The 19,948-nt window shown below is 39.4% G+C and overlaps 1 protein-coding gene across 2 annotated transcripts in view; it reads right to left on the bottom strand.

Moving 5' to 3' along the window:
- The window catches only part of LOC132125489 (hepatocyte growth factor receptor-like), a 54,740-nt gene that overhangs the window by 8,287 nt on the left and 26,505 nt on the right, over positions 1-19,948 (bottom strand). The window contains exons 4-15 of one of the 2 annotated variants that reach the window (XM_059536915.1): positions 18,515-18,649; positions 18,075-18,254; positions 16,105-16,265; positions 15,572-15,674; positions 15,028-15,164; positions 13,892-14,056; positions 13,585-13,684; positions 8,901-9,119; positions 5,894-6,043; positions 4,588-4,744; positions 3,699-3,839; positions 3,046-3,282 (exon numbers count right to left, since the gene is read on the bottom strand). In XM_059536915.1, coding sequence (XP_059392898.1) covers positions 3,046-3,282; positions 3,699-3,839; positions 4,588-4,744; positions 5,894-6,043; positions 8,901-9,119; positions 13,585-13,684; positions 13,892-14,056; positions 15,028-15,164; positions 15,572-15,674; positions 16,105-16,265; positions 18,075-18,254; positions 18,515-18,649 — 1,885 coding nt within the window. The remainder of the gene's footprint in view (positions 1-3,045; positions 3,283-3,698; positions 3,840-4,587; positions 4,745-5,893; positions 6,044-8,900; positions 9,120-13,584; positions 13,685-13,891; positions 14,057-15,027; positions 15,165-15,571; positions 15,675-16,104; positions 16,266-18,074; positions 18,255-18,514; positions 18,650-19,948) is intronic. The other variant, XM_059536916.1, reaches the window with a different exon arrangement.

Genomic DNA, 19,948 nt, shown 5'->3' with positions numbered 1-19,948 from the left:
GTAAGTTTTTGATACTTTTTGATCAAGTAAATGCAGCCTTGACGAACATAAGACACTTAGTTCAAAAACTTTTCAATAAATTAGAATGTCGTGGAAAAGTTCATTTATTTCATTAATTCAACTCAAATTGTGAAACTCGTGTATTAAATAAATTCAATGCACACAGACTGAAGTAGTCTAAGTCTTTTGTTCTTTTTATTTTGATGATTTTGGCTCACATTTAACAAAAACCCACCAATTCACCATCTCAACAAAATTAGAATATGGTGACATGCCAATCAGCTAATCAAAATTGTCTCTCAGTTTGGTTCACTAGGCTACACAATTATGGGGAAGACTGCTGATCTGACAGTTGTCCAGAAGACAATCATTGACACCCTTCACAAGGAGGGTAAGCCGCAAACATTCATTGCCAAAGAAGTGCTGTATCCAAGCATGCTAACTGAAAGTTGAGTGGAAGGAAAAAGTGTGGCAGACAAGTTGCACAACCAACCGAGAGAACCACAGCCTTATGAGGATTGTCAAGCAAAATAGATTCAAGAATTTGAGTGAACTTCACAAGGAATGGACCGAGGCTGGGGTTAAGGCATCAAGAGCAACCACACACAGACGTGTCAAGGAATTTGCTGAATCACAGACAACGTCAGAGGCATCTTACCTGGGCTAAGGAGAATAAGAATAAGACTGTTGCCCAGTGGACCAAAGTCCCCTTTTCAGATGAGAGCAAGTTTTGTATTTCATTTGGAAACCAAGTTCCTAGAGTCTGGAGGAGGGGTGGAGAAGCTCAGAGCCCAAGTTGCTTGAAGTCCAGTGTTAAGTTTCCACAGTCTCTGATGATTTGGGGTGCAATGTCATCTGCTGGTGTTGGTCCATTGTGTTTTTTGGAAACAAAAGTCACTACACCCGTTTACCAGTACATTTTGGAGCACTTCATGCTTCCATTTGCTGACCAACTTTTTTAAGATGCTGATTTCATTTTTCAGCAGGATTTGGCACCTGCCCACACTGCCAAAAGCACCAAAATTTGGTTAAATGACCCTGGTGTTGGTGTGCTTGACCTGGCGAGCAAATGCACCAGACCTGAACCCCAGAGAGAATCTATGGGGTATTGTCAAGAGGAAGATGAGAAACAAGAGACCAAAGAATGCAAATGGCCTGAAGGCCACTGTCAAAGAGACCTGGGCTTCCATACCACCTCAGCAGTGCCACAAACTGATCACCTCCATGCCACGCCGAATTGAGGCAGTAATTAAACCAAAAGCCCCTACCAAGTATTGAGTACATGTATAGTAAATGAACATACATTCCAGAAGGGCAACAATTCACTAAATGTTTTTTTTTTAGTATTCTAATTTTTGAGATAGTGAATTGGTGGGTTTTGTTAAATGTGAGCCAAAATCATCACAATTAAAAAAAACAAAAGACTTAAACTACTTCAGTCTGTGTGCAATGAATTTATTTAATACACGAGTTTCACAATTTGAGTTGAATTAACGAAATAAATGAACTTTTCCACAACATTCTAATTTATTGAGATGCACCAGTAGCTTGAAAATGTAAAAATGGGAACTCTAATTCTTCTTTCCAATCCCCAAGATTTGATGTACAGAGAAATTCATATCTGTTGCACAAATAATGTTCAACGAGTTGCAAGGCAAAGTTTAATAATTAGTGCTTTATTGAAATCTGACCCTACTGTATGTATAAGCAATAGTGAGACAGACACATAAAAAAATAATTGTGAGAATACTGTGAAATACAAACTCAAACAAGGCGTCTAGAGTGCAGTGTGGTGTGTAACTGAAAGATTTATCAATTACAAGTGTCTGGGCAGGGTATTCTTTCTAATGAGGGCATGGAGAATAGAGGGCAAGAGAGAGTTGGGGTGTTGTGTTGAAATAATAGAGCGTGGAGTGCTGTAATCTCTCTCCAGCTCCGCTATCACGTCTTCCCAGATGGCAGCAGAGTCGGATTACTGGCACAGAGCCCTGAGACGGACCAACAATGAGCCTGGAATTTAACACGGGAACAAATCACCACACATGCCACCCCGAGCACCCCAACATACTCGCATACATGCACAGCCTCTTCCTTCTTGGTCTATAAATCGCATTGTGTCACATGCACAAACACAGGCATACACACACACACACACACACACACAGGACTTGGTTTTCCCACAGGGGTGGTGGGTTTTAGGAGTATTGTGCAGGGGTTTGGGCAGGACTGGAGACAGTGAATCTGATACACACACTCACACCCCCACTACTGGAGTACAATGAGAAGACGGCAATTTAATGTTCAAATGTCCAACCTGCCGGGCTGATTGTCACCGTTTAACCTGATTAACTTTAACCACGTCTGAAACTGATTCACTCTGCTAAATCCCTCATTTGAGATATTGAATTTCTTGTAATGCAGTTTTTTGGCAAGTCTTTGTTTCCAAATATGTTTGCAAGTTACAGTAACAGTACAAAGAGACTAGACTTTGGGTCAATGACAAAAAAAGTGTGTCCAAGATAAAGGAAAAATCTAGTTTAAATTGTGTATTTTTTAACTGAGACTCACTGATGACAAAGAGACAGCTGACCTCGCTATAATGTCTTGTCTTATGTATTATTATTATTATATTTTTTTTTTTTACATTTTTTTATTAAAAACTAAGGCTGCCTCCTAATAGTCAACTAATCATTAGTTGACCAGAAGAGGCTTGGTCAACCAAAATTTTATTAGTCGCAAAAAAAAAAAAAAATCCACAGGCGAAGTCTGTGACGGACTGTTTTTTGGTCCACCCATTCAGCATATTAGAATGATTTCTGAAGGATCATGTGAAACTGAAGACCAGAGACTTTTTAAAAATATATTCAAATACAGAAAACCATTGTTTTTTAATAACATTTTACAATATTATTGTTTTAATTATATTTTTGATCAAATAAATGTGAGCAAAATATACTTAAAAAAAAACATAAAACCCTTACCAATCAAAAAAATCTGAACGGTAGTGCATGTCATGACAATGACCAGATTTCTGTGTCCCCTCACCTCTCCCGATGATCTCATTCACATGTAGGAGCAGATCTTCCCGGGCGATGACCACGTGCTGCACTTCCTTCAGCAGCTCTGGATGGAGGCTGCCCAGATCTATAGGTGCATTAGAGGGCAACAGTGGAGACGCCAGGTCCCCTTCCATCGGCCCGAGCATTGGGGACAGATCCACATGGGCATGAGCATAGAGATGAGGCCGACAGGACTCGGCCTGAGACAGAGGTAAGTTTTGGTCTGCAAGGCAATGGGGTCGAGAGGTCAAAAGTCAATGACTTGTTCTCTGAGGCCTGGGGTCACCTGAACAAAGCAGGGAAAGTCTGGGAGGCAGTCATTACACCAACTACAAAGAGGTTAGGAAATTCTAAACCCAGCTACACAGATGAGAGGGGATTTTTCTCATCTTTTCAGACGAAAAAAGGAGGCAGAGGCAAAGCAGGAGAGCATGCAATGTCTTCAGAGAGAGAGCGGAGAGTAAGGTCAGAAAGCGTATGTGTTTGGAAAACTGGAAAAAAGTTGCCTGTCAGCAATGATCTAAGACCAGTCTTCCCAATCCAGAGAACAAGAGTAAAGCTGGTCTGAGATCAGCAGAGAAGGCAAACCTCCACCAGCGGTGTGTTTTGAGCGAGAGGCAGCGAAGCGTGAGAACATACCCTCAAGCAAAGTGGTTCTATAGTCCACCGACTCGTGAGAGACCATTTCATTAGTCGGACTGACACTCCTCGCGTTTGCCAACATGTCCAAGTGCGGAATGTGAGCCCGGCCGTCATACCAAACCATAGCCTTAGCTAAATCTACAACCAGAGAGAGACAGAGGGTGAGAGAGAGAGAGACCAAGGACAGGTGAGAGAAAAAAGGGACAGATCGCTCCACCACAGACTTCAGCAGTGTCAACTCCCACAAACAACCCAGAAACAGCTTTCTTTCTTTATCTCAAGCTCTCATTCCATTCAAATTCATTTAAACAACCATCAGGCAAGTTCAATGCTGGAATCACTACTGTGACCTCTGAACATAAAGCATGCTATGCTATTAGTGCAAAAAATCTAATAATAATAATTTTTTTTTTAATCTGTATTTTTGTTGAACAGTTGTTGTCATAAAAATCCATAAAAATCCTTAAAGCGAGATAAATTTAAAACTGTAAACTTGTTTCCAGAGAATAATTTTTTTTTTGTTTTGTTAGATTTATGCACAATGTTATGCCAAAATAAATATATAAACAAATCGTATATATATATATTTTACTAGCATAAAGTTTTATTTTTAGGTTTAGGGTTTCTTTCTGGAAAACAAGACAATTTTTTTTTTGTAGGGCAGACATCCAAAACTGATTTGACTTATAAAGTCTTCCAGCTTGGATTTTATTTAATTTTATTTTTTATGTAAATGCTCTTTAGTTATACAAATGATGTGGAACATCTGTGTGCAAAGTGTTGCTTATTTAACTTAAAAAGCCACCAGAGACATCAAAGAAGCTAATAGCTTATATAAAGCACACATACATTTAAAAGCTGCACAAGAAAACGCAAAGTCACATACCATCAATATGCTTTTTTCTTTTGATCCAAACAAAGACTGCAATCAGGAGCAGTAGAAGGATGGACACACACACTCCTCCTGTGATCAGAATCTTGTAGTCCTGGTCTTGAGCCAATACCACTCGACCTAGGATCACAGATGATGTGGCCTGCTTCCACTACAATAGATACACAAATTACTTCGTTATTTTCAGTAAAAATCAGTGACCAAATGGACAGAATGATCTAATTTTGCTACAGTATTGATTTTTTTTATTTAATTTTTGTATAATTATTTTGAGGGTATTTTAAGCCATATCCTAAAGATAACTTAATACATTTTTATACAAATTACTTCAAGGTATTTTCAGTAAATATCAGTGACCATTTTAAAATTATATTGATTTTTTTATATAACTATTTTAAATAAAACATACATTATACAAAACAAATTATATTTTTAAGCATCCTCTTTTAGTAAATTCCTTTTAGCAACTGTTGGCATAATTGGCAGAAACATTAGAAGAAAATATAAATCACAGATAAAGGCAAGCACACATGCAAAACTACAAGCAGGAAATCTCCATGCCATCACATCTGTGGTACATTTGCTTCAGATTTCATAAGCGGCGAAGTGTTTACATTTGAACCTCCAACATCACAACAATCCATCTAGAAACATCCTCAGGGAGCGTTTACGATCAGAGAGAGGGCTCCACTGGTCATAAAGCAGCATGGCAAAATGAAACACACATATCCACTGCAGGCAGGAGGGGAAATTGGATCAGAGATAGAGCCTCTCTTATGTGGTGCAGTATTATTGAGTTTGGGCTGAGATGAGTTTTACCACACCGTATAGTGATGGGGTCAGATTAGAGCATCGTGTCACACGCACCCTGTCCGTTTCTCCCCGACAGATAAGCACTTTATGCTGAGGCCAACGTCTCCTTGATCTTTGCACCAATTTTATCAGACTTTCTGGGGCCAGAATGGGGGACAGAAATGTTTTTAATGCTCTTGTTGAGCTAATGGTGACCAGAAAGGAAATACAAGGATGGCATCTTATCAGGAGGAGCCTGATATATATCAATCACAAAATGAACACCTTTGAGGAAATTAAACTAATCCTCATTTCCAAGAGGAATATGTGTTCAGGAGCTAATCTGGAAACCATCATGATTTGGCAACCCAGAGGCCTTTGCTAAGATCAGAAATAGCTCCTGTTTGATACTGTGAGAGTCTGCTGGCTGGCTGACGAGTGGCTCTTATGCAGGCCGGTCTGGACAGGAGTGGTCTGAAGTGGAGGAGAGAATGAAAGAGTCCCGTACCTCCACCTCCAGCTCTTTGGCGGCGGACTGGAGCTCCATGGGTACGGTGCATTCGAGCGTGTTGCCCACCAAAGTGACGCTCTCACAGGTCCGGTTCGAAACTCTCAGCACCTCGCCATTTTTCACCGCCTCCTGATTCACAGGGGGGACCTACAGGGGGAAATGAGAGAAGCAGAAAGGTATAAATCTAAAGTCTTTAAATCTTATGTGCCCTCCAGAAGTTTGCGCTCTGCAAGTGATCGACGCCTTGTGGTACCATCCCAAAGAAGTTCAAAATCACTCTCACGGACCTTTTCCTGGACTGTGCCCAGCTGGTGGAATGACCTCCCAATCTCAATTCGTACAGCTGAGTCTTTACTCATTTTCAAGAAACATCTAAAGACTCATCTTTTTCGCCTGCACTTAACCAACTAACACTTTTCCTTTTCTTGTCTTTTAATTAAAAAAAAAAAAAAAAAAAAAAAAAAAAAAAAACCTACCTATGCGTTCTATACTAGACTAACTGAGACTTGTCATGGCACTTGTATACTGTTGTTGTTCTCTTGTTGACCTGACTGCTTCTATTGTTCTCATTTGTAAGTCGCTTTGGATAAAAGCGTCTGCTAAATGATTAAATGTAAATGTAAATAAATTGCTGTCTTTAAATTGCCCCATGATTGAGTGTGTATATGGGGCGTATAGATTGTGCAGCGTCTACCCCTCTAAACCCAGCCAGCTCTGGTGTACAGAGCGGAGCAGAAGGCAATAAAGACAGCGATCACATTCCTCACATGACAGCCTGGGCTTTACAGATTGGACACACTCCACTCCTGCACCTGTTACCATACAGCACCGGCCAGCCTGAGATCCAATGCGAACAGACACACATACACTTACACTTAAGACCCAGCTCCCTAAGGAGATCACAGCCATTCACAAAAAGCAAATGATCACTACGTAAAAATATGGGGTTTGTTTTAGATAATCAGCATCTGCCAGAACTGTGATATATAAAGTGGGCATGACACATTCAGGCATTTGATAATCTCAAATTGATAATTTGATAAAAAAGCAATGATAATCTCCAGAAAAAAAAATTAATTAGCAGTCGATCTACATGGGATTGAGCGGGGTCAGACCAAAAAGTAATCCTGAAATGTGAAAGTCACATCAACTTTTCACTTTAGTAATCGCATCCAAAATAAAAGTTTTTCTTTACATAATGTATGTGTGAGTATTGTGTATATTTATTATGTATATATAAAAGGCACACACATACAGCATATATTTTGAAAACATTTACATGTATATATTTATATTCATATAAATTATATATAATAGGGCTGTGCAATTAATCGCATGCGATTGTCATGCGCATCTCATCAGTAAAGCCGGTCCTGTGATTAGTAGTAAATCATCATCACCTGCTTTCAGATTGAGCAGCATTCACTACACAGAGCCGTAGTTCACCGACAATTAGGCAATATCACGTTCATAATCGCAGAGTAATCGCATTCGATTTCGAACTTGATTACACCTAGCTTGTCCGTGAACTATGCCCTGTGTAGTGAATGCTGCTCAATCTGAAAGCAGCTGATGATGATTTACTACTAATCACGGGAACGGCTTTACTGACGAGATGCGCATGACAATCGCATGCGATTAATTGTAAAGCCCTAATATATAAATATATTTAATATATAAACAACATTTTTCTTAAATATATACATACACGTGTGTGTATTTATATATAGATATTAAATATACACAGTACACACATATATATCATGTAAACTAAACATTTATTTTGGATGCGATTAATTGTAATTAATTATTTGACAACACCTATATATATTGTGACAGGAGGAGCACAAGACAGACTCCAAGAAGCTTTTATTAACAGAAAATCAAATAAAACAGGGGATAAAGGTGGCCAAAGGGGAAGAGTGTCCAAAATAAACAGGGAATCTGGTGCCCTTGTCGTGCTGCGGGGTTCATGTGGGTCGGGCAGTGTTCATGGAGGAAGGGTCCAGGTAAGGGGCGGAGTCCGGCGGGTGTGTGCCCCATCACACGCCGCCAGCCCTGACTCATCCAGCGCCCCTTCTCTCACACACCCACTCCAGTCAGGAGCCTGGTGAAGGGCGGCTATTTAGGACGAGGTGCCGGTGACAATCAGGGAGGAGGCAGCAGACTCGTCACAATATATACATGTGTGTGTGTGTGTGTGTGTGTGTGTGTGTGTAAAATATAATAAATGATACATTGATAAATAAATGATTTAATTTTAAATCATATGATTTTGTATAAATAAAATAAGAATTAAAAAACATACATAAAAAATTACCACTAACAAAAAAAGCAAACTTCCAGGCAAACTCTCCTTTTGCAGTAACACTCACAATCTCTGACATTTTGATAAACCCCTTGAGCGCCAGCATTGCTGCCAAGTGCAATTTTATTTCCCTAAAGAAGGCCTTAAGTATCAAGCTGCAAAATCTAAACAAACAGACTGCATGGGAATGAAAGTGCATGATCTGAGTGATAGGGCAGTTTAATGACAATTAAGCTAAACTGAGCCTGCTGTTGTGCCCATTATTGAATATATAGTGGCTTTAAATGAGACTGAGCGGTACACAACGCTTAGTGTGTCTGTGTGTGCGTATCTAAGTCCCGAGAGGGGTACAGAGGGATTTGATGCTGAGGTCTCGCATGGGAAGAAAAAGCAGAATCTCACGCGACCCCTCTCACCCCTCCTCTTCACAACAGCTGCGTTTGACTATTGAGTGGCAGTTTCAGGAAAAAAAAGTCTACTCTTATATTTCATTGTTAAAAATGCTGGGGGTTTTTCACCAGCCTACCCTCACCAGGGCAAAGGATCTCACAATCAATGTGTCAGAGGCTGTAACCTTCAGGGGACAAGAACAATGTGGAAGATGGAGGTGCACGATGGGAAACAAACTAAACTTCCTGTTTTGTTTCCTTCCAACTCAATGAGCAATGTGAATCACTCTGCATATGCGTGTCTCACCTTAATCTCCAGAATGCTCTTGTTGCCTCTCGGTGTAACTGTGGGCTTCTGAAACTCCTCAAACTTGGGGTCTTCAACATAGAGTAGATCATACTGATCGGTGGAGAAACCATCTAACACGAAGGTCATTTTTGTGGCAACTGGAGGCTGAACACTAAGGCCTTTCAGGGAGGGTGTGATACAAAGGATATTTCGCTTATCCTCATCATGACTGCAGGTCTAGCACAGAAAAAGACAAACACAAATATTAGCCATCTCTGTCATTACAATTGTGCCAAGTCAGTTTTGAGGCATGTTAGATTTTTTGTGTGGCCAAATCACTTAATCTCTAGTTTGTTTAGGAGCACAGCATCTTCATATGTAAGATTTTCATTACATTTACATTTAGTCATTAAGCAGATGCTTTTATCCAAAGCGACTTACAAATGAGGACAATAGAAGCAATCAAAACTGGATGCTGAAATCATTTGTTTAGCTTACTATTTTTTGCTGAAACAGTACATTTTTGTTATTCGGGAAAGTTCAAAGGAATAGCATTTATTTGAAACAGAAATCTTTTGTAACATCTCCTTACTGTCACTTTTGCTCACTCTAATGTCCACTTGCTGAATAAAAGAGTATTAAAAAAATCATATAGTCCCCAAACCTTTAAACTGTTTATATAACCTTTATGAACCAGATGTGAGACCCATCATCTTGCATAGCATACATCACAAACTTTAAGGCCAGTGGACAAGGAGCCTTTGTGAGATTGAAGACCTGACTAAGTGCAATTATGTGTGAGTTACAACCCGAAGTCTTCACATGCCAGCTGTGGCTCCAGCTCTGCCAGGTCTTGCCACACAACATTTTCATTCCACATTATAATACCACCACAACTGCCCATTTTATAGCATGCCTGTCATTTGCATGTCACCGCTGTTTGATTAGCTGTCCTCAAGTGAACGTTCCACTTCATAAAGAATGACCCTAGAGCAAGAGACACATTCAAATTATTCGATGCCATTATTTATGAACATAAGGCATCTGAGTCGCTCTGCTCCAAGACTTCTATCCAGCAAACCTGGGTCTCCCTCTGCACACTTGGCAGGTTTACAATGCTCTAGAGTCTAAAAACAACTTAAAGTCATTCTGACTTCACATAAGTGAGTTAAATCCTAAGTACAATTTAGGTCCCAGTGAATATTTTCAATCTCATAAAAGTGATTGATGTTTCATATTGCCAAAAAGGCAATTAAGGCCATGACCTGGGAGCTTGCATAAAGATCAGACTCTGAAACAAATTTAGAGAGAATGCATGAAGATAAATAACTTTTTAACCAAAAACTGATTGCTATTACTCACTGTTCACTGTAGGCAATATCTTCCCTGTCAACATCTTCCCTTCACCCATGTTCTGTGTTGCGAAATATTCCAGATGGGAAACAAAAATACAACTCCTAAGCATCATCACTGAGGCCAGCAAACTATGAAAAAGTCCATACCTTGTATATTTGACTAGCAACTCTTTGCATATTTAGAGATCTGAGGACTTATCTGCTGAGACTAGTCAAATAGTTGTAAAGCAGTTTGGCTTGGTGTGCTCCTCAACAAACACAGCGTTTAATTGTTTAGAATGGATCAAGTATCTCAAAGGGCTTAAAGGGCGGTTGGACAACAGCTGCTAAAGAAAGCAGCCAAAGGATGATGGGAGACACCGAAAACACTTCAAATTGGTGTTTGGGGAATAGATATTCTCATCGGGAGTTAAAGTGATGTTTTATTGCAGGATTTAGATGGGAAATTCTCTTATGGGTGTTTCAGCTCTGATATAACCGTTGTTGATGGTTCCTTTCGATGTGAACTTTTAAAGAGGGTAAAGATAAGGAAGGAATGGTAACTTTCAGTATATTATGAGGCAAAATGGAGTAAGGTGTCAGTAAGAACATACTAAGATGAGAAAACCAGACTTTGGTTTGCATTGAGAGGGATCTGGCATGGAAATGACCCCCTTTGAATCCCAAAAACAGGTGTTGTTCTTGCTAGAAACCCCACTGTGGTGTCTGGAGCAGGTTAGAGTCCTGTTAACACCCCTCACTTCTCACAGGCAAGTCTAGGACAAAGTAAAACTTGAACATGGTTAGAAACATCTAGAAATCTTGGCCAAGAAGATGCCATACCCCTAAACAAATAAAACCCCTCTCAGGTTCTCTCCTGGACAGTGCCCATCGCCAGCGACAAGCAGCAGCCTGTAAAAATACTTTTCATGTTGGTGGGAAAGGCGAGATTGGCTGATCCCCAGATTTAGCAGAGATTTCAGAAGCAGATATTCAAGAATGCTCTTGAGATTTCATCCATTTTTCCTGAGCCACCACAATTTGCCTTGGTTCTTAACGCTCCTTCTTTTTGCCTGTAGAGCTTGATTGCAAGAGGAAGTGAAATGCAACTGATGGAAGGATTCACAGTGCCCTGGAGAATTGAGATCAGTGTTCGCTTTTCTTTCATTTCAGGCCTGTCAGCAGCTAGATTGTGAATGCAGCCCGCAAGAAACCTGAGCTACTGACCACGTTTCTGTTTCCGCCATCGTTGATCGAACCTCAGCATAACAGATGACAGCTCAACTCGGGTTACACAGCCGTAGTCCGTGTGACTGAGAAAAAAGCTGACAGAAGACAGGAAGTATTCCACCACAATGCTCCCCAATAAAAGTGAGAGGGAAAAAACAATAAACCTCTTGTGCTCCACAAATTAGGACAAGAATATTGTCCCGGCCCCCACTGTTTATAAAGAGGAATTTACAGGCTGACAGCTGCAGAACCATCTTAAATCATTTGAAAAGAGCCTGTTTTACACAAGTTACAAGCCTGTGTTTCAAGCAGTCTCTACTCAAATGGCGGAAATATTTTTCTTTCAAGTGAGCTCAAAATCATTGACAAACTCAAAATGCGTCATTTAAAATGGCCAACTTGGTTTTAAGTACAAAATATTTGATCTTTGAAACAAATCAGTGAGATATTTACCTTCAGTACCCTGATGTTTGAGGAGGGAAACTTTTAAGCTGAGTGGAAATGAAGAGGTACCGTACAATCAAAATGATGATGTGAGTAAGTGTGAGCCCCATTCTGGACTATGACGGGACTTGTATGCTTAAGATTAGATAGCATTGTTCGCATGTACTGTACCACTGCACGACCACACTCCACCCCCACAGAAATCAGATAAGGTCAAACTGTGTGTAAATCAGTATTTGTCTCGTTCCATTGAGAGAGAAGCAGATCAGGTCAACCACAGCTCTCAGGAGATGAGGTGTGGAAGTGTTTCCAAATGGATGAAGAGATTTGGATAGACAAAAAATAACATACATTACAATTTAAAAACTAGAAACCATATTGTTGCCAAATAGATGAAGAAACTTAATCAGATGAAAAATGAGATGCATATATAAAGCAAATGAATAAATAATTTACAAATAAATTTGGAGTTTCAAATTAATAAAGATACTCTGGTAGATGAACAATAACACTCATTATACACTCACCTAAAGGATTATTGGGAACACCATACTAATACTGTGTTTGACCCCCTTTCGCCTTCAGAACTGCCTTAATTCTACGTGGCATTGATTCAACAAGGTGCTGAAAGCATTATTTAGAAATGTTGGCCCATATTGATAGGATAGCATCTTGCAGTTGATGGAGATTTGTGGGATGCACATCCAGGGCATGAAGCTCCCTTTCCACCACATCCCAAAGATGCTCTATTGGGTTGAGATCTGGTGACTGTGGGGGCCATTTTAGTACAGTGAACTCATTGTCATGTTCAAGAAACCAATTTGAAATGATTCAAGCTTTGTAACATGGTGCATTATCCTGCTGGAAGTAGCCATCAGAGGATGGGTACATGGTGGTCATAAAGCGATGGACATGGTCAGAAACAATGCTCAGGTAGGCCGTGGCATTTAAACGATGCACAATTGGCACTAAGGGGCCTAAAGTGTGCCAAGAAAACATCCCCATTACATCCCCACACCATTACACCACCTCCACCAGCAGCCTGCACAGTGTTTACGCCAAATTCTCAAATATAATTATTATACACATCTCTTCCATCTATATTCAACCATTTAACTCTAGCACTCTCTATTCTAATTCTATTCTTAAAAAATGCCCTTTTACACGTGCACTCTATTTACTAACAACTTGCTTTCTTAAAAAAAATGAACACTAGCTTCTCTAATCATTTTGTATTCTATCTATTTTGAATCTTTTTTATTTATACAAATAACAAAAGCAAAAAAAGGCCTCTAACTCTTTTATCTCGATTCTTTTTTTTTTCGTTTTCTTTTAATGTATCACATGATTTTAAAAACCTTGCAATGTGTACTTCGTTAAGCTAACTGAGACTTGTTATATTTCTCTTGCATATCATTGCTCTTTTGTTGATTTTGATTGCTTCCATTGTCCTCATTTGTGAGTTGCTTTGGATAAAAGCGTCTGCTAAATGACTAAATGTAAATGTAATCAAATCAAGAACATTGTGTGTGATTTTTCCATTTCCTCTTCACAACTGCAATTTTGAAACATTGCTTCTTTTATTTCTCATATCTGCTTTTTTATTCAGTGGGGTTAATGATAATAGCATGCCTGTGACATGGTAGAGGAGGTATTTAATGTCTCGACACTCGGTGTGGGCCATCTAGACTCACCACTTGGAAGACTTTGCCCTCTGTGGCGGCAGTGAGAACCATCTGAGGTTGGAGGGCTGAGTGGAGGTAGAAACCATTGACTGTCACTGTGCTTCCTCCGCTGTGGACACATGCACAAAACAGAAGAACTTGCTGTTAAATGCACACTGATTTACTCTTGCAGTTTAACCCCAACTTCAACTACATTTAAAGTAGCTGTTTGCCTCTTAAAGAAAATCACTTTATGTATTCCCCAATTGTTCTGCGTTGGATAAAGGCATCTGCAAAATGACTAAATGTAAATGTAAATGACGGCTGCAGGGCTGACCTGATGAAGGAATGCTTGGGCTGGACGCTGGAGATGTGTGGGTTCTCGTTGTAGGTGTAGCTGACAGGAGCTTCACGAATCACTCCATCAATGTGCAGCTGAACCTTGTGTTGGGACGGTGATGGCTGAGGTGGTGTCCGACATGTCAACATTGTGGCTGAAATACTGCACAAAGGCACACAGGGAACCACACACACAGAAAATGGTTTAAATAGACACATACATGTATGCATGACAGTGGTGATTTGCTCATGAACAAATCTCACTTTTTCACTTCCATTCATTGGAAAAATGTCTAGGAAGCTGTACATTTTCTGACGTTTAGTAGATTTGTAAAGAAAAATAAAATTTATTTAAAACCAGAAATCAAATGTTGGTGTTTTTAAATGGATGAATAAACTTGTATAGACAAAAAAATAATTAATACATTACATATAATTAATCTATGTATATACATTTTTAATTAATTCAATGTAAAACTACAAATTAAAGAAGAAAGAAGTTTAAATGTTTTCAAATGGACAGATGAGAAAGCAAATACTGTATGTGTATATATACATATATATATGTGTGTGTGTGTGTGTGTGTGTGTTTAAATGAATTTCATTTAAAAGCAAAGAAAAACTGTTGAAGACTTTCTAAATCTTTCAAAAAACTTTTTTTTTTTATCCGAGAACTTCCTGACCCTGCCTAGAAAGTAATTCTATTGACATGTTCAAGGCCCAGAAAGGTAATAAGGACATCATTAGAATAGTCCAATGTGATGTCAGTGGTTCAACTTTATTGGTACTCTCGTGAACACGCGGCAAAAACTGAGATGGAAGAGATTAAATTGTTGAAAAAGTTATTATTAGTTTTCTTAGCACACAAAAAGTTCTCATTGCTTCATAAAATTAAGGTTGAACCTTTGATGTCACATGGACTATTTTAACAATGATTCTGGGCCTTGAACGTGGTTGTTGAGTTGCTGTCTATTCAGGGTCAGAAAGCTCTTGGATTTCATCAAAAATATCTTAATTTGTGTTCTGAAGATGAACTAAGGTCTTATAGGGTGAGTAAGAAAATGACAGAATTTTCATTTTTGGACGAACTATCCCTTTAATAGAAACTCTTAACAGACTTGTAGACATACAAACCTCTGCAGCACACAGGTAGCATTACCCATGGTAACCAGTTGCACATTTCCACTATCCAGGAAAGAGCCTGTGATAGTGAGCACTGTTCCACCAGACTTGGGTCCAAACTCTGGGAAGATCTCTGTGACAACTGGATTCTAGACAGATAAAACGTTGTGTTAGTGAAATAAAACTATAGCACACTTAAAAAATGTTTGACAGAAACTTTTCTGCATCATGCTAGGTAGCTCCAAACAGAGTTGATCTAAAATCCTGCTCTAAAGTCTACATATCTTTATAGTACATCTTACAAAAACATGCTAATTGGTTGATATTTTGTGACTTTATGGCAGAATTTCCCTTACAGTATGGATAGAAAATGCACTTGGCGCTGATAAGGACACTGTGTAACTCTAACCCAACTCAAAATAAGTGGGAAAATAGAATAGAATAACATCCTTGGGTCCTTGTGAACTATGAAAACCGCAACACTGAAAGAAAGTCAAAAATACATTACTCAAATGTGTGTTGAAACACTTATACTGAGATTTGAGAAGATTCTTACCACAAATGAGAAACTGTCTTTCTGGGCCCATTCTTTGCCACTGCGCACTCTGACCACAGAGTCAGTGCTGGATGCGTTCACATGATCTAGTCCACAGACCAACCTGACATACAACACAAAGACATAAACATCTCCTACTACAAAAAACAGTGAACAAAACGTGGTTGTAAACCAGTGGAGTAAGCAGGCTATTAGTCTACGCTAATTTAATGATAACCGTACTACTCGGCAGAAACTACACAGGAGCTATTCTCCAAGGGAATTTTTCCATTCCTCTCACAATAGGAGGGCTGTAGGGTGGTATGTCCGGAGGCACAAAATCTCATGGGTTTTGTGTCTTAATGGTACGAAAGTTTGACATGGAAGGCCGGGATGTACAATAGAGCACTTTTGCAGACCAATTTAATGTTCTGCAGGGTTGCAACATGAGCACTATGTTGAGAATGTGACCTAGCATGTTTCTATTTACACAGAGTGCTAGAGGTTTTGCTTAAATTCAAGCATAAGGTTTATCTATTTCTTTATTAACTTACCGATTATTGCTGCTGTCTTTCTTTTCCAATTTACACTTTGTTCCAGCAACCACCACGTCAATCAGCTTGGTATCAAAGCGATCTTTCTTATTGAAACCAAAGTTTTTGCCACAGATTGTCATGTTAGTTTGGCCTCCGAGTGGAGCAGAGGAAGGAGAAATCTAGAAAAAGAAAGAAGAAGCTGTGAGGTCAAACTGTGACGATACTTTTCTTTCAGTGTCTAAACCTCCTCCTGCGTTTCTTTATGCCAAGCATTTTCTCCGCTCATGAGTGGTTGGTAACCACTGACAATAATTTGTTTTGGGTGTATGAACACTGAAGGCAGGGGGTCTTCCAGTAAATGGTGACAGAGACAAAAACTGAGAACAAAACAACCTTCCTGCTTTCCTTTGTGCTTTAGTCTCTTGGGTTATAAAGTGCCCTTTAAGTTGAGCCACCAGCTGAGTACCTTAAAGGTGAAGTGTGTCATTTTTTACTGTGGTAAAACACTTCACGTATCCCAACTTAACATGCTCAAAAAACTGTAAGTAAGCCATTTATTGGTTAATTTAATAAAAAAATAAAAAAATATATTAAAAAACATTTAAGTTACTTAAAGCTGTCTCTTTGTCACCATCTCTGTTTGAAACCTGCATTTACAGTTATTTGTGGAATTCTTTTCTTTGCATGGGTTCTGCACTGGCACAGCTCCTCAGCGCGGATGAAGCTAATGTTTTGATGTGTCGCCGCACTGGTGTGGATACTGCACTTAGGAAATCACAGATTCTAGCCTACGTCTAGGAATATATGACCCTTATATAAATTTTTTACCGGATATTGTCATTGAACGAGTAACAAGTCTGCCACTTTTGTTCTGACTAACTGAGGAAAAAAGCATTACAATAAATCTCGCTCCCAATGGAGATTAAATCTAAAGATCGGTTAATTTATTGTTTTACTTTGTTCTCAAATTGTTAATGTTAACAACATCAGCATTGCGTGACTATGTGCGTGTAGTGTATTAGCATTACTAATTTCAATTTCTGTACAGTCATTCAAATTTCATATATTGAAATTATTTTAACCCAAAAAGCAAATAATTATTTCTTAGAACTGGCTTTCTTTAAAATACAAAACTTGTGTAATCTCTTGTAGGCCATCTTTAATCAGGTGCACATTTAAAACTGGAATATAATCTAATTTCAGTCACTTACATGTGTTTCATAAACGCATTATCTTTTCTGGATTATAATCTGTCATGAAAATGATAAATGTAATTATTCCAGCAGCTGTGAGAAAAGGCTAGAAACGATCCGCCACCTGCAAGATCCTAATATGCGATATAACCTACTAGCCAAAACAACTTCTTTACGTTTACAGAAGTAATGTAATGATGCTGCAGCATTATCGCTTAAGTAAATTCGCTAAAGAAATAAGTAAATAAAAATGTGAAAAATAAGTAAGTAAATTGAAATAAAATTAAAATGTAATAAAATTAAATAAATACATTTTATTAATAATTTATTAATAATATGTGTGTACAATGTGTTTTCTAAGTGTCTGTTTCTGAGATGTTAGTTATTTATTGATAAGCAGATGGTGTTGCTTTGAACACATGGAGGACAAGGCCTCATTTTGGCTCTGAGTTAATAATTAAGTGTTCAGAACACCACTTATCATAAGCAAAGAGATCTTACACAAATACAAATATAGTTCTGGCTGCTCTGCAGCAATGCACGGATTTAGAGAAGGCACAGAAGGGCAAACGAATCCTTTCTGATATTTAGAATCAATTTACGTCTTTAAAAGAAGCCAAAAGGTCCTTGAAATCCATGCTTATCCCTGAAAATACTGCAAAACAGGCAAAATCAATGGAGGTCAGAGTTTCGTATGTGCTCTCTTTACTTAGAAAGCACTTATTCTATTAGCTATTTGCTATTAGCTGCTTTAAAACCATGGTAATGTTGTTTGTGATGGGTCAGGGTGGTTACCGTTGTAATAAGGAGGGGGCAAGAGTCCTGGATCCAATGGGAGGGGAAGCACTGAGGAGCCCTCGTGCAGCGATCACTGGTCTTGCACCATCCGCAGCCCATGAAGGCTGGAGCCAGAAGACAGGAGCTACAAGTCCACAGCTGTTCACATCCAGGGCCTCTCAGAGGAATCTTAGAGACCTGAGGAGCATGATATTAGTTTTTAAACTACATTTAGCAGATGATTTTATACAAAGCAACTTGTTGACAACATCTTTTCAGAGGAGGTGACTTATTTACTGATGTCTCTTTGTTTCTTTATTGCAGTCATACCCTGTTTACTATATCAGTTAGTCTTAAATCACCAGTGTGTTTGCTATCTATTGACAAATGATTTTCCTGAAAATGTTTGACCCGTTTCCCAAACACTTAACACTTTTAAGAATGGCCGTGTCGTTCACCTTGTTTCCTGTTACCAACAATAGGGAGCCGTCGTGACGTTGTGGAGACAGCAGGGCCATATTGGAGGACACAGGGAAAGCGTCCAAGCGGAAATCCACATGCGGCTCCGTCTTGCCAAAGCGGGAAACCACCACCTGCGGAGGATGCCAGCAAAAATGGGTGGCCTTTTACATCAAAACCCTAAACAGTAAATGCAGGACCTTAACAGAGAATGTGTATGGTTACAAAAAGACCACAACAGCATGTTTGTCGTTTACTGGAATAAGTCTGCATTCCACATTGATGATTAAATGCTGCTATTGAATGATTTAAATCTTGTGGTTTCTGGTGTAAGCTATTTATAGAGGCCACAATTTGGATCAGGTCCACAGCAGGTCACATGACATTGGTCTAATTTGTCTTAAAAGTTTTTTTTCTTAAAAAGTGAAGTGACATTCAGCCAAGTATGGTGACCCATCCTCAGAATTTGTGCTCTGCATTTAACCCATCCGAAGTGCACACACACAGAGCAGTGAACACACACACACACCCGGAGCAGTGGGCAGCCATTTATGCTGGCGCCCGGGGAGCAGTTGGGGGTTCGGTGCCTTGCTCAAGGGCACCTAAGTCGTGGTATTGAAGGTGGAGAGAGAACTGTACATGCACTCCCCCCACCCACAATTCCTGCCGGCCCGGGACTCGAACTCACAACCTTTCGATTGGGAGTCCGACTCTCTAACCATTAGGCCACGACTTCCCCAAGACCATTTAAAGACCATTATGATATTTTGCAGTATTACTTTATTTTCATGACAATAAAATTCTATTTTACCAATGAATCCAGTAATGGATTTAAAAAATAGGGGTGCGCCGATCACGATAGGTCGATCGTTAATGCGCATCTCGTTAGTAGCTGTTACTACACAGAGCCATTGTTAACTGAGAAGCTGCGCAAATCCACGTTAATTTTTAGCATTTATTTGCACATCTCCTCAGTTAACAACGGCTCCGTATTAGAGCTGAAACAACGAATCGATTTAATCGATTAAAATCGATTATTAAAATAGTTGTCAACTAATTTAGTCATCGATTCGTTGCTAAATAATTTATTTGCCGTAAGCGGCTTATTTCGTGCATATTTCAAATCTGCAGTGACCAAAGTGTGGCAGTAATGAGCCACCGGAGGATTTACTCAGCCAGTACAACAGGAGAAGTAGCGAATAGCCAATAGCTGGCCTCGTTTTATGTCACGTGCTTCCCGAACTGCGTCTGCAGCATTCAGCAGGATGTGGGAGTACTTTATTTTGAGCCTTCAAAAAATAAGATTAACCTGTAAACTCTGCACTACTGAACTGTTTAAGGGACCGTTCACATATCGCGTCTTTTGCGCGCTCATGTTCGTTATTTCCAATGTAGGCGCGCAGTATGCGCGCTCATAATGGAAGCGACACGGT

Source organism: Carassius carassius, chromosome 43 (assembly GCF_963082965.1).
Source record: "Carassius carassius chromosome 43, fCarCar2.1, whole genome shotgun sequence".
NCBI classification, from domain to species: domain Eukaryota; kingdom Metazoa; phylum Chordata; class Actinopteri; order Cypriniformes; family Cyprinidae; genus Carassius; species Carassius carassius.
This window is presented reverse-complemented; position numbering and strand designations above follow the sequence as displayed.